The sequence below is a fragment of the Alligator mississippiensis genome, chromosome 13 (genome assembly GCF_030867095.1).
Source record: "Alligator mississippiensis isolate rAllMis1 chromosome 13, rAllMis1, whole genome shotgun sequence".
Taxonomy (NCBI): domain Eukaryota; kingdom Metazoa; phylum Chordata; order Crocodylia; family Alligatoridae; genus Alligator; species Alligator mississippiensis.
This window is the reverse complement of record NC_081836.1, coordinates 52,602,136-52,616,453: the sequence shown is the minus strand read 5'-3', so window position 1 is coordinate 52,616,453 and position 14,318 is coordinate 52,602,136. Positions and strand designations below refer to the sequence as shown.

The following is a 14,318-nucleotide window of genomic DNA, read 5'->3' as shown; positions in this document are numbered from 1 at the left end:
GGCATAATGACTACCACGTATGGGGTCACAACAGTGAAACATCACATGGCCCAGGAAAAAAGCCATAGCTAATACCTCATGCCTGCATATACAGAAGCAAAAGACAAATAGGTTCATCCTATGAAGGGGTAGGAATGGGAATACAATGGGTAATTCCCTTCGTATGTGGGCAATTTGCCTCCTTACCCTTGATTTAAATTAAACTTTCAGAAGAGACTGCCAATGTCTGAATAAAGGAGCTGAGAAGAGGTTAATCTGCAAAATGCATCTGAAAGCATCCAAGTCTAACAGCATTACTGGTCTCTCAGAGGCATCCTGACCTCTGCTTAGCTGAAAGGGTGCTAGTCATGACACAAAGTGCTTCTCCAGATCCTAGGAATTAGGGCAACCCTTTGTGAAGACACCTGGCACCACTGCATCTCATATAGTGTTACTTGCCTCCTCTTCTCATGCAACTGGAACAGGGTGTAAGAAACATCGGGTAGAAACCTTTGCTACACCGTCTTTTACTCTTCTGGCTGAATACTGGTTTTGGGGACCACCTTCAGGATTATGGGCTTCTTGGGATGCATGAAACCCTTTGATTCCAGCACCATAGGGATTTTTACCATGAGTAGAGAGAAATAAATAACAAGTCAATGAATATAGGAAGAGACACAGCAGACATGATGTCTAGCACTGTATCCTGACAGAAATCCTGAAAAGCACTTGTGCATGCCTTGTGTCTCTCGCTTTCATTTATTTTCTGACCTTCCTTACAAGTCCACTCTAACAGACTACCCTGCTATTGCTCTAGTGTGAAGGACAAAATACAGCAATTAATTCCCCACAGCAGCAGAGCCAACAGCTTCTCTGATCCTAGCTCCCATCTCACCAGGAAATTATTGACAAATTGGGAAAAGCTTAGAGGAGAGCTACAAAACTGATCAGGGAGCTGGATGCATGATTAAAGACTTCAGGGTTAAATCAATTTAGGATGGATAAACAATTACTGTAGTTTGCTAATAGCTGAAGGGCATTAACAGTAAAGAGGGAGAGGTATTGTTTAGTGTAACAAAGGTTGTGTACAGAAGTTCAGGCAGCCTGTTGGGGAGGTCCTCTGACTATGGTGCTGTACGCAAAGCACCACGAGTTAGAGCGTCATTGAACTGAACCCAGCACGTATTTGCCTGTTGGGGATGGGGGCTGGGGCTCAGATTTTGCCTGCACTGGCCCAAATCAGCAAGCGGGGGGTGCTCCAGCAGCCTCCCAGGAAACTCTCTCCCAGCCTTGTCCATCTCCACTAGCTGACAATTGTCAGCATTGGCTGGAGGAATGGGTGGGGGGGCAGAGCCCCCCCTGCCATGTGGCCCTCCACAATTATCCCTGCTGGGATCTTGTGGAGAGCCAGGCCAGGCTCGCACAGCAAAGGGGCTCCCTTCCCCCCACCCCCCATCCAAACTTCTTGACAGTGGCAGAGACTGCTGCATGTGGAGCTGCGGTGGGGAGCGGAGGGGTGGGGAGAGGGACGAGCCCCCTGCCTCACAGGCCTGACCTGCTGGGGTCCTGGGGGGAACTGGGCTGGGCCCACAAGGTAGGCAGGGGCCTCTGTTTCCCTCCTCCCCCAGCTCCAGGCGTGGCAGTCTCTCTCACTGTCAAGTTGCTCACATGGCAGCTTGACAGAGGTAGCTGGGGTGGTGCACACAAGGTTGGGGGGCTCCCTTTCCCCCACTCCCCAGCACAGCAGTGCAGCGAGGAGACAGAGGTTTTCTGTCTCCTCTCTGTGACAGCCCCAGGGGTGGGGCAGGGCCAGAGCTCACCTGTGCAAGCACCAGCCGATCCCTGCAAAGCCGCATGGCATGCAGAAGGAATCGCCCAAAATTAACCCTTGCAGGGTCTGATATAGTATCAGATAGCAGCGCTCTACCTTAGAGTGCCCCTGTCTGATACTATATCGGACGAGGGTTAAATTTTCATGCAATCAGCCATTTTAAAAGTGCTTTGCAGCTGTGAATGCTTTTTGTGTTATGGCTACAGAGCACTTTCAGGGGCCTCGTTGTATGAAAAACGTAACTTCTGCACACACCCAGAAAGGAGCAATGGGACGAATTGAAGGGTTAGCAGCCGAGTTGCAGCTCAGGTCAGTAGAAATTAAAACACAGCACTTCTCGGTAAAGGAATAAAACCTGGGAGTGTTTGTTTGATTTTTAAAACACATCTTTTTTGAGCATGTCCCTGGCCACTGGGTTCATATTCTCCAAGAAACCCAACTCTTGAACAAGCATGCTCATAGAAGCATCACATGTAACACGAATGTTGTAGCTGGGTTTTTGGTTGTAGCTGTGTTGGTCTAAGGACGTAGGCAGGCAAGGTTCTTCGAGTAGACACGATAACTTTTATTAGACCAACTGAGTAGTTGGAAAAAAGTTCTTAGCAAGCTTTCAGGCGCAATCACCTTTCTTCGGGCGTAGGGAGTCTCTGCGGGTCTCTGCCGAAGCTGATCCCAGGTAAGACCAGCAGAGACTCCCCATGCCTGAAGAAGGGTGTTTGTGCCCAAAAGCTTGCTAAGAACTTTTTTTCCAACTACCCAGTTGGTCTAATAAAAGATATCACGTCTACTCGAGGAACCTTGCCTGCCTACGTCCAGTTGGTCTAATAAATGATATTACATCTACTCAAAGAGCTTTGCCTACCTATGCATGTGGTAGAGCATTCACAGAAGGCAAATTTAGAATATCTAAACTGCAACTCTCTACACAGGAAAGGAAAGAGATGCCTCCCACCGACTTCTTCCAAGGCCGCTACAGACAGAGCTTGCAACAGGGACTATTTGACACACAATTTCAGCCAACGTGTTTATTTGATGACAAATGCAAACAGTACCACTTTCCAGCTCTCTCAATGCTGCCTTCCATCAGTTCGTGGAAGAAGAGCTGAAGCTGATCCCACGTAAGACCAAAGACATCCTGATAGAAGGAGGAGGTGACTTATAGAAGGTGCCTCTTCTATAACTTCTCCAGCTACGGAGGTTGTCTGTCCTCAGATCACTTACTCAGTTCCAGTAGCGTAACTAGAGGGGATGAGCAAGGAAAAAGCCCCAGGCTCCAACTTAGGAGGGGGGCACAATAATAGCAGCCTCTACCACTGCCAGCCTGGTATTACCACAACCACTGTTGGCTTGGCCGCTGTCCCATAAGCCGCCACTGCCCAGGACACAAAATGACCCAGCTATGCCTCTGCTCAGTTCAAATCACTGGGGTCACTGATTTGAGTATCAATGCCTAAAAAAAATTTACTCTCCTCTGATGACCTCTTATGTGCTATTGAGTTTTGCAGTTTAAAGCATTTTCCTAGCTGATAGGTGCACCTACACTAAAACATGCCCCCTGCCAGGAGTACAAGAACTGAATGAGTTATCAAAGCTGAAGTACCTTCGCCCCCTTTTGAGAGGAGCCGTTTTAACCCCGGAGCCAGGCAGATCAGCAAGGAGGTGTGGGAAAGTTTGCACTGCCCCTGCCCAAAATGCATCCATTCACTGGATAAGCAGAAGCCTTCTGACTCAAGAGACATTGTTCTCACTCTTTTTACCAATATTAAATTAATTTACTACGAGGTTTAAAGAATGTGGCAGGAACATGTGTTGAGCCAATTTGCAATTACATAAGGCACTTAACTCCATTTATTCCAACATGTCTCTAATCCACAGGGAAAGCTTTCTATCAGGGTGAAGAAAAAAACCAAGCCTGCAAAAGGATTCAGTGCTACAGAGACGACAAGCCTGTGGATTTACTGGGAGAAGGGATTTCATGTGCGTAGAAGACACCGCCCTAATTATTCTGAGACAGAAGTGAAAACGATCACACGGGACTATCCCCACGAGACTAGACCAGTAAGACCAATGGTACACCCATCAATGTGGGCTCTCACCCGGCTGTCTTTGCAAGTTCTGAAGGACAAGTTTTACACCAGGACAACCAAGACCACTTTCAGGATGAGAAGATCAAACCTCAATCCAACACAGCTCCTGGGGCCAGCTCCGAAGGGCAGGAAGGTATAGGAGTCTCTGCTCTCTTTGCTGAACCTGGTTCCAAAGAGAGAAATGAAGAGAGGTGCTAATTCTTCCTATCTTTTCCTAAACTTTTGCTCCATCTCAGTCTCTGGCCTCATTTCTCCAGGTCTGACTTGACAGCGAAATCTGAGCAGGGATTGTTTCTTAACTAGAATTGGAAAATTAAATTTTATTTCCTACATGTCTTTGCCCTTCTGCTGATGATTTGCATGGCATCGTGCCAATCACCCAGTGGCTCTTGTTTTAATATCTAGCCATAAACCCCTCAGTGTTTCAGCTGCTGGGAGCTGGTCTCACTGTCATTTTCTTCAATACAGTTAATTAAATTCCATGCACAGTTTATGGATGTAGATCATAAAACTCCCTGCACGGTAATGCTGGGACTAGATGTCAGACAATGATAAACGCCTCATTTAAATGTTGTAATCACACTTTCCCCACTATTGTTGCTGTTTCCACTCGCAGGCTTCAGGATGAAGCTGGCAAGTATGTTTCTTTCCCCTTCCTGGCCCTTACCTCTCAGGCCTCAACTCCTCTGGCTCTGGCCAGAGCTCTGAACCACGATGCAGCACGTAGGCTTGGATCATGGTGACAGTCCCTTTTGGAAAGGTTGCTTCATTTGTCACAATGGTTTTCTTGCAGCCTCTCTCCAGCCACCCACATTGGGGGGAAGAGTTTGATGGATTCATTCACCACCATATCAAGATACTCCATCTGCTTGACAGCCTTGTAGGTGGATATGGCCTTGGGAGAGTATGGCAGAGGGGAATGGATTTTCAGGTCCATAGGAAGCTCTCTCAGGGCTCACCTTGCTGCCTATAGGCAACCTGAAACAGATCTGCATGTTGCAGTAGAGGCAATAGTTTCGAGCCCAGCTTCCTTAAACGCTGCACTGTAACGCACCCAGGGTTGGAGCAGGAGCTTTGAGCGGAGCACTTCTGCTGGTACACAGATACCCAAATCCTCCCCTTTTCTTACCTCGTTGGGAAGAGCAGCATCCATCTCCTCCTGCTGCACATCAGGGTGAGCGGCCAAGTTAGAGGAGAGGAATTTGAGGGTGGTGCTGGTGGTCTCATAACCAGCAAAAACAAAGATGACGGCCTGTACCAAAACTTCAAGGTCAGTCGGGGCCGGAGACAGGTGTACACACACAGAGAAAGGGGGAAACCCGAAGAATGCAGTAGGTCACCCACAAGGCACAGCGGCCTAGGACCTTTGCAGATCCCTGCCCAGATCAAAGGAGAGTTCAGGCCTCAATTCAGTGCAGTTTCCGTGTTGGCTGTGTAATTTCAACGGCAGAACGTCCCCCAGAGTCCAACGCATAGTGATGGCAAACAGTGGGTCCGACACTGGTTTGAATCTGGAGTGATGCCATTCAAATCAACCGAGTCACCCCGCTGTGCATGGGACTAGAACCAGACCCCGTGAGGCAATCTGCTGCAGCACAGCAGTCTCAAGGACTAGGTGGAGAGGGTGTATTAACTGCGGGCCTAAGGAACTACACGGCTGCTCTATGGTGAAGGGTAAAATAGGAGAACGTAATAGAGATACCTACAGACGGGCAGATGCCCGAGACATCCTTTATGCTGCAAAGCAAGCTGTAAGCTTCTTGGTGCCAGGAGTGGCACGACTCGGCTTGTGCTATGCACATGGCCGGTTTTCCCACATAATAATAAATGAGATAACACTTCTATGGCCATTGTGCCAAAGAAGCCATCAGAGGGTAACTCCACAGTACCAGACACTGCATTAACACATAGCAAGACACCATCCCTGTCCAAAACATCTCAGTTTAAGACAAGAAATAACAGGTAGGGAAGAGTGGCAAAGTAAAATATATACAGGATACGCCCAGGTGGGTTTGCGCAGCTTGTTTTCTACAGTCTGACAATACAACAAATAAGCACGTATGAACCTTTCCTGAGGGTCCTTTGCCTCTCTCGTATCCCTGGCTAGGGGCCTGAGTCCTTTGCCTGAACTCTTGAAAGGAATTTGCAAGGCATTTACCCATCAGAGGGCTATGCTGCTTTATGCGCACACCTCATTTCCAGCCGGGTATTTCACGAGTGCTGAGGATTTTGCTTCTCCTGCCACCAGCCAGGAATATAGACGTTCAGCCCCTGGACAAAATCCAGCTCCTATTTCCCAGTCTCTTCTTTTGGGGAAAATCCAGACCACAACTCCCAGTTCCACAAGACCCAAAATTAGCTGGAGGAGGTTTCTGTTCACCCTGACGCTAATCCATCCCCTTTCCCAGACCTTGCAAAGGGCATTGCAGCTAGCTGTTGGGAGAAGAAGGGACCTACAGTCTTATATTTATATGAATGCTTCTCCTCTTTAGGTTTGGAGCTGTCATCTGGGCTCTGAGAGTCAATCATGAGCTGCAAGAAATCTACTCAGTCCCGGGCAGAGGCGTGAAAGCTGATCAAACAGGTTCAGCACCAATATGGATTGCATTCCCGGCTTACAAAGAGGACAAAAATCATTAACCAGAGTCTCTCACTAGAATCTCTGAATATTAATGAACGTTACTTTTACATATACAATCATTACACTGAGAGCAGGGGCAGCAATTTATAAGACTTGTTCTACCTTATTTCCTTCGGAAAGATATAACAACTCCAACAACACGCATTTCCTGTGTGTTCATAAATTTCATAGACATTAGGGGCTGGAAGGGACCTCACGAATCATTGAATCCAGCCCCCCTGCCATAGGCAGGAAGTCTGCTGGGGTCAAATTTTGTTTCTATAGTTTCCTGTAAAAAGGGTTTAAACAAAGAGTATGTCACATCCTCAAGAAATGTGTTTGGTTTCCTTCTGTGCAGAGCAAAGAGCCCGCAGAAAGGGGAAGGCACGTGAGCTGGACTGACCGTGTTTCTGTTCTTTCGCCGTTGCTCTTTTATATTCTTGAAGACATCAAGGAAGAATGCCACAACCCGGAGGGCATCAGGGTCGCACTTATTTTATTCAGAATAGGGGCAAGGAAGGAGGACACTACTGAAAAGGAGAGCAACAAAATAGGTGTTTGAGCCACAAGCAGGCTGCAGCTCAGCAAAGAGGTTTTCAGAGACTCATGAGCAAAAGAGGGTGCACGGTCAGGGGAGTACAACAAATACAGCGGGGAAATCACTCCACTTCTGGAGTTGGCTACAACTAACGACCCCGCCGTTACCTGCACCCAGTTTGACTCCCTGAGGGCAGAATAGTGTAGCGGGAAGAGAACTTCACCTGAGAATCTCCTGACTTCTGTAACTCTTCATGGTCAACTATAATCACCACATTTGCATTCATGTAGAAGAGATAAGTGTCTTCCACCTCATCGCTGCATCCAGAGGGGCATTGCACAGATGGCACCACAGCACTGCACTGGCCATAAGGGGTCCTTGCCATGACTTTTCTGTTAGTATCTTTAGGAACCTATTTTAGGACCTCGTCCTGTGAGATGATGCTGGATGCCTCCTGAAAGGAGAAGGGGACCCTTCATTAGTGGGAAATGAGGGTTCAAGAACACCTTGTAGATCAGCCCCTAATGCACCATGCTAGGGGGCTGAGAGCTTAGGCGTGTGGGAGCCTCATATCTACTAACACAAGCAACGGGTTAAAGAATTTGAGCTGGAGGAACCTCTTGATTTGGGCTCTAAAAGGATCCTTTGGGTTGTTCATGGAGTCAATGTTCACGGTGAATGACGTGCTGGTTGTTGCATCTATACCAGGGGTGTGCAATTATTTCAGGCGGACGGCCGCTTACTGAGTTTTGGCAAGCCATCAAGGGCCGTATGCCAGGCAGCCAGGGGCAGATAAATATTAATTTTCTAAATTTTTTAGGGGCCCCGTGGGCTGGAAAGAAAGGCCTGGTGGGCTGCATCTAGCCCGCAGGCTGCATTTTGGCCACCCCTGAGGTAGGCTTTAAAGATGCTGAGGAGAGAGGGGAGAAGGGGCATGGCAGGACCTCACTGGCACGGTATTTATACAGTTCTCTCAAGAAGCACCCTGGGCAGAGAGGCTTTCCCCCTGTGAATGGACTCAGTATATATGAATGCCTGACTCCTTGGTTGGGACTCCTTACACAGCTTGGGTCCCATCCTGTCCCATCTCAGGTCCTTCCAGATCTAAATTGCCTTCAGTCCACATAGTGGTCCATCACACTGCACAGTAGGATGGATACAGCTGAACTGTCTTTCAGACTGGCAACAATTGTGCACTGATTTCCATCAGCACAGCCAAGGAAACACCTCTCATCTCTACAAGGCACTAGGGATCTGACCCCAAACTGTTGCATCCACGTCTGTGCTTTGTTGGGTTTTGGGATGGCCTCGATTTTCTCCGTTTCCAAAAAAAATCCACCCAACAGCTTGTCAGGGGACAAAACCAGAGTCATCCTAGTTACACTTTGGCCTGGCCTGAGCAGGGGAGAGAGAAGTGAACACCTTACAGACGACGTGTAGTATCTGTGTGGTGGCCTGGGTCATATCGTGGAAGCCTCTGAATATCCACTAGCATGTCCAACGAAAGGGAGTGCATGGCTGTGCCCACATGACGGTTTTGCTGAGTGGAACTGCAAACTCTGCAACTCGGCGGTAAGTCCAGGGCTGCCAAAACTACACCAAACAGTTGGCTTACACACCTCCGAGACTCACTCCCCACCCACGCAATGGGCACAGTCCCGCTGCCCCTGGGGACTCACTTCTTCATGTCCATGGACTCCTCATTAGCCACTTTCTTCTGCACCATTTTCATTAATGTCTCTGCACAGTGATTAATGATGGGTAACATCTGAAATGCAAAATGAAGCAGAAGGCACTGCAGACTCCTTCCCGTCCATTAAGCAGGGGCACACACTGCCAGGCAGTTTGGCATTGCTGTCTGCTAATTATCAGCTAATAGCCATCAACTGTCTGCCTTGAGGAGCGGGAAGGGGCATCAATGCAGGGCTTCAGATCAGCCCGGTGTCCCATCGCTCTTTCTGAAGATGACTCAGATCAACAACGGGCTCCAGGGAAATGAGCTTCCAGGCCCCAGCGTGTAAAACCATTGCTCAACTGACTGCCCGCCAAGAATACCCCGCCGAGGAGGAGAACAGGGGAGATCCCCTCCATCACCCAATGTGGCAAGCCATCACATGGTGGGAGAGTAGGCATGGATGGGAGCCTCGATAGACAAACTTCTGGCAAACAGGCCTGTTCTAAGCCACCAAGCCCCACTGTCTTTTAAGGCTGGAAATACTCATTTTACCTCCTTTCGCCTTCTGCTGGTGAATGCCAGAAAGACCACAGTGCAAATCCTCCTCCCCTGCTCATCTCTAGCTCTCGTAATGGCACAGCCCAGAACACCATTGAGACCAGAGTCCTAAATAGGAAGGATACAGTAAAGGCACCTGGTTAAACAGGGCACTCCCTTGGGACTTCAACCAATCTGGTGACCCTGAAAATGGATCGCGGACACTGGTCTTTCAGCCGCTATAAATGTAGAAGCAGAGGCTGAGGATGGTTGAAGGATGCACAAGTCTACAGTACTTTCAAACTGAGGCTGCTATACAGCAGCTGCCCTTGTAGCTGGGTAAACTGAGGCATGGGGCACTCAGAGATCACAGAGTGCATCTGCCAATGGTCTGTTCAGAGGCTGCACTAGGAGAAACTTTGCCTTTCTCGTACATGGGCACTCTCTCAGATCTCGTGGGACAGCCCAGACACCTACCCTGCGCTTGGTAAAGAGGGCGTGGGATCTTTCACCAGGATGGTTTTGATGACTGCTGTGTCCATAATAGCCACCATGAGCTGTCTGCCATCAACATTCCTGGGCAAAAGACAAACTCACAATTAGTCCTTTGCTTGCTGTTATGCAGAGCAGGTGTGCCTTGATTTGGTGATCAATAAATATGCATGCATATTAATTGGCTGATGCCCAATGTACGAGTAGCTGCTCAAGATCTGCAAATTGTAATATGTGCTTGTTCGAGAAGGCACGTGGGGGAACCCTCGCAGTATGTGCACTAGCTGGGGCCGTGGGCAGCAGCACACCCTAGTACGAGGTTGTCTGTTACTATTATTTTCAATAAAGTCTATTATAGTTTCTGGATTCAGGGTTTCTGCCTTGTTGATCCCGATACCACGTACACACCCAGATTTAAACGGCATCACACCCCTCTTGCAAAAGCGGTGTCAGAGATCAGAAGCTGACACTGTTGTTATTATACGTTGCACAGGAGAGATGGGGGTGGAGGGACGGCGCTGACATCTGGGCACATCCAGCAAACGCCTGCATTGTTGAGATCCGAGTTTCCCAAGCAGGGTGCATTTAGGCAGGAGGCATACTGATGATCATTGCATTGATTCACCATGTTTGTGCTGTCCAAGCACTCTTTGTTTCTGTCATTGCTACCTGGTGATAATACAGCTAGTCAGATTAGCTTAAATGTGGGGTAAATGGATTTCTCTGCACGGTGCCTCAGACAAACAGAGAGAGGGGAAGAATGACCTCTGAATCTGTGTTTCAATTGAGGTTGGCTGGAGAACATTAAAAACTAGGGGCTGAGCTGAAGGGCAGGGGAGGCTGGCACTAGGGGTGGGGACTTCAGGCTTCACAAGTCTCTCTTAAAAACATTTTGGGTTTCATTACCTATCTCCGAACAGCAGAGACTCCCCATGCTTGAAGAAGGGTGCTTGTGCTTGTGTCTGAAAGCTTGCAAAGAACTTTTTTCCCCCCCCAACTGCTCCTTTGGTCTAATAAAAGCTGTCACATCTACCCAAAGAAGCTTGCCTGCCGTGGGTTTCATTAGGCAGATAGGTTCTTTAGGTGGGTTTCATTAAACTTTCCAGCCGTACATGCAACAATCCCCCCGCCGTCTGAGGCTCCGAGGGGCAATGCGAGAGGAGACCCTGCACTCCTACCAGCACAAAGCTGGCATTGTGCCTGAAGCAGAGAGCCAGATTGGAAGGTAGCTCCTGCCCTGAGGGGCTGAGGGATGAGATAAAAGTCTATCCAGCTAATGCTGGATCGTCCAGCCTACCTGGAGCTCACTCTCAGCCCAGCTTCTTTGCAACCCAGCAGTCAGGATTGCTATTTGAGGAGTGGGGGGGCTGTTAGGCTGTCAAAGGAGTAATGCCTCCCCTGACTGGGAGAGCTCACCTGGAGCGGAGACAATGTGTCTGGGCCACACTGATCTGATATGCGATTACCTGCAGGTGTAAGGGTTGGGGAAGCCCCTTGTGAGAAACCTGGTGCCGAGGCCGGGGTGGGACAGTTTTTGCTTCCTCCTTCATTCAGTGCTCTCAGGGCCACTCTCGGGGCTGCCTGGACTTGTGCTCCTGTGGCCACAGTTTCCCGGGGCATGGCAGAGCTGCAAAATTCAAAAGAAGCTGGGCTGCCGTCTTTCCGCTCTTCCCATCCTGGAAAGCCCGCTGCAAGTGCAGGGAAGCTGGGAGCAATGCCAGGACGGGGCCTTGGTTGGAGACAGAGAAGCTATGCTCAGCAACCATCCCTTGAAAAGGGCAGCGATGTATCTGTTTGGGGGTTCCCTGCACGCGCCCCAAACCGGGAGTTTTATTCAGTGGGAAACTCACCCCCATATTTTGCCGTACTTCTCAAAGCACTCTGGTCGAACTCCCTGAAAGAGCTCCTGTTATGTGTGCACAGGGCATGCGGGAGGATCTTCACCTGGGAGGGAAGAAGAGCACGGTGGACATGGGTCAGAGGGGGAGCTGAGAGGCAGAGATGATTTGGGCTGGAGGTCGCAGAGCCAGGGAGCGGCTGTAGCATGCAGAACTGTTTGGCCCCAATTCCTATCCCTCTGCATCCATGAAAAGGAGAGAGGAGAGATAGAGGGAAGCAGGGCTGGAGCCAGAATCCCTGCAGCAGAGAGCCAGGCATCCATGGCAATTTTGCAACCAGCTAGGAGTTGCCACAGAGCCCGTGTGTGTGTTTCCTCCAGCTGGGACCTTCCCCTGTTGAACCACTTCCAAGTGTGTTTTACTTGGAAACATTTCAAAAGTTATTTTTGTTTGCACCCACACACTCTCCCTCCCAGGATGCCAGGTTACTGAAAAGCCATTATCATCCAAACCAGCTCACAGCACAAAGTAGCAGAGCATACATTTTTTGTCACTCGCTTTCTGGTTTTCAAGATGCATCCCAATGAACGGCAGAGGTGTCGGCCCGGGAATGCACAGCTTCTTAAAGAGCTGGTATGGCCAGATCCTGTAGCTGCCAGGTAACCAGAGGCCCAGTTAATGACTTGCAGGGCTTTCATGTGTAGGCTTGCGCATACTGCCCCACTCTTATGGCTATAGTAGGACATAAGATGTTTAATGGTCATGTATTATAGCCTTTACTGACATCTGTTTGGCCAGATGAAGAGAAGAGGCAAAGGAAATGAACAGGCAAGAAAACATCATAGGGGAGAAGAGGTGACAAGGCAAGAGAAAGAGAGGTTAAGAGACACCAGCTCAGGGTTACTTAAAGTCAAGTAGTGGTTTTATACCAACTAAATCTATGTTTAGGGCAGATAGAGTTTGCACAGGTGATTAAAAATAGGCATTTCGGCTTGGCGATAGGCAAGGTACTCTCAATAACTCAATTAGACAGAGGTTATATTCATAGTACTGGTAAAATAACCTACTAAGTACATGTGTAGAGTTTTCAGCAATTGGAACTAGGAAACTGAGCTGAGCCAGGAAAGCAGGTATAAATAATATAAAAATATAAAAATCTGAGGATACTGAGTATAAGAATCACCTCAAAATCTTCACTCTTCGGACTTGGACTACAGTCCTTGTGAATAGCCCATCCGGGCCATGTAGATCAGTGCTCACTGGGCGCGTCTACATGTTCATTAATGCACTGTAGTTACTGCGCAAGAAGTTGAGTACTTGGATAACCAAGTACTAAATCAATGCGCTGTAACTCTCACTACTGCGCAGTAACACCGGCACACACGTTTTTGGGATGCTAACTGCGCAGTAGCGTAGTAACACAGGTGTTGCCCGGCACGCTACCGAGCAGTGTTATTAGGCTACTGCACAGTTTGCATCTCGTGTAGACGCACCCTTTGAAACTTAATTTTTACACATAGGTAAAATTGCTACTCGTATTTATTTAAACTTCTTCTCTTGAGTACATAGTTTTGGTGGAGCTCTGCAGACCTCTGTATCCTCAGATCTCGTCCGGGGCCCTGCTCCAGGCACCCAAGCTGAACACGCTGGCCTGGGTAACGGCAGGAGCTGGCCTCTGGGGTAAGACTGGGCATTGCTTAGGCTATGTCTCAATAGAAGGGTTGGCTGGCAGTGTGGACATTAGTATGCTGAGCCCAGTGAAGCGTGCCCAGCAGGGACACCATTTACCCAGCAAGTTGCACTCCTGCCAGTGCAGCTCATGCCAGCTCCCCAAAGCAACACAAACAGCAGTGGCAGCAGTGCCGTTGTGCTGGATAACTGTATTGAAAATGGGCTTCGGCTGGCACAACTACACCGGATAACACCCGCCTCCCTGAGAGACCTGGCTATGCCAGCAAAGGCATCTAGTGAGACAGTCTTAGTCCAGCTCCCTCTACAAGTGGAAAGCATGCTAGCTGGAGCGCTTTTCCCTTGCACATAGTGCCCCACTCAGAGTGGGTTTCAGTCCTATTTGGCCCACTTGGGGGCTGGGGGAAAAGCTCAGATCTTAGCTTCATCGTCTGATACAGGTAAGAGACATCGGCTCCTACTTAGAGCAGGAAGAGCATCAGAAATGTTAGCAGGCATTCATGTTTCTAAGGATAAATTTGGAAGGAAATCCCTCTCGTCTTCCTGCCAGCTCTGAAGGAGCCAATTTCCTAGCACGAAGCGCACCTGTCTTTAAAAGTTTTTCAGGCCACAGCGTTTTACTGAAAATGGTGTTGTGGGTCACGCGGCTCAGTAGGAGGAGCTGGATGCTTTCCTGGCACAAATGAGCTGCTTGCAGACTGCCAGGGCTGGTAGGGAGTTTTTCGGGCCAAGAATGCACTATACGTGACCCTGATCTCTACTTTCTTTCCCCCTATAAAAGAAAAAAAAAATCTGGATTTCTATTGTTCACATAAGATCCTTTTGCTCATAAGTACTGAAAATACCATACCCTGAGAGCTTTCCACTTCTGGCTTTCCACTTCATGCTAGGCTCCTCCAGGCCCCACAGCAATTATATATGGCTTAATTCAGTGAGGAGATTTGAGTTCCCAGTTACAGAGAAGAAAGTGAATTAGCCAGTGCTCAATTTTGAGGAACAAGCCATTTGAGAGTGTATAACGCTGCCGGCGGA

General features: G+C 48.8%; 1 protein-coding gene and 1 pseudogene across 1 annotated transcript; both read right to left on the bottom strand.

The window, feature by feature from the left end:
* Positions 1 to 506: 506 nt before the first annotated feature.
* Positions 507 to 7,440, bottom strand: LOC102572782 (cytochrome P450 3A19-like). The gene is given in 6 exon segments (XM_019494620.2): positions 507 to 604; positions 3,909 to 4,060; positions 4,565 to 4,716; positions 4,718 to 4,792; positions 5,027 to 5,225; positions 7,223 to 7,440. Coding segments are annotated over 6 exon segments (894 nt in total).
* LOC132244659 (cytochrome P450 3A43-like) lies at positions 6,997 to 11,732 on the bottom strand (annotated as a pseudogene).
* Positions 11,733 to 14,318: the final 2,586 nt, after the last annotated feature.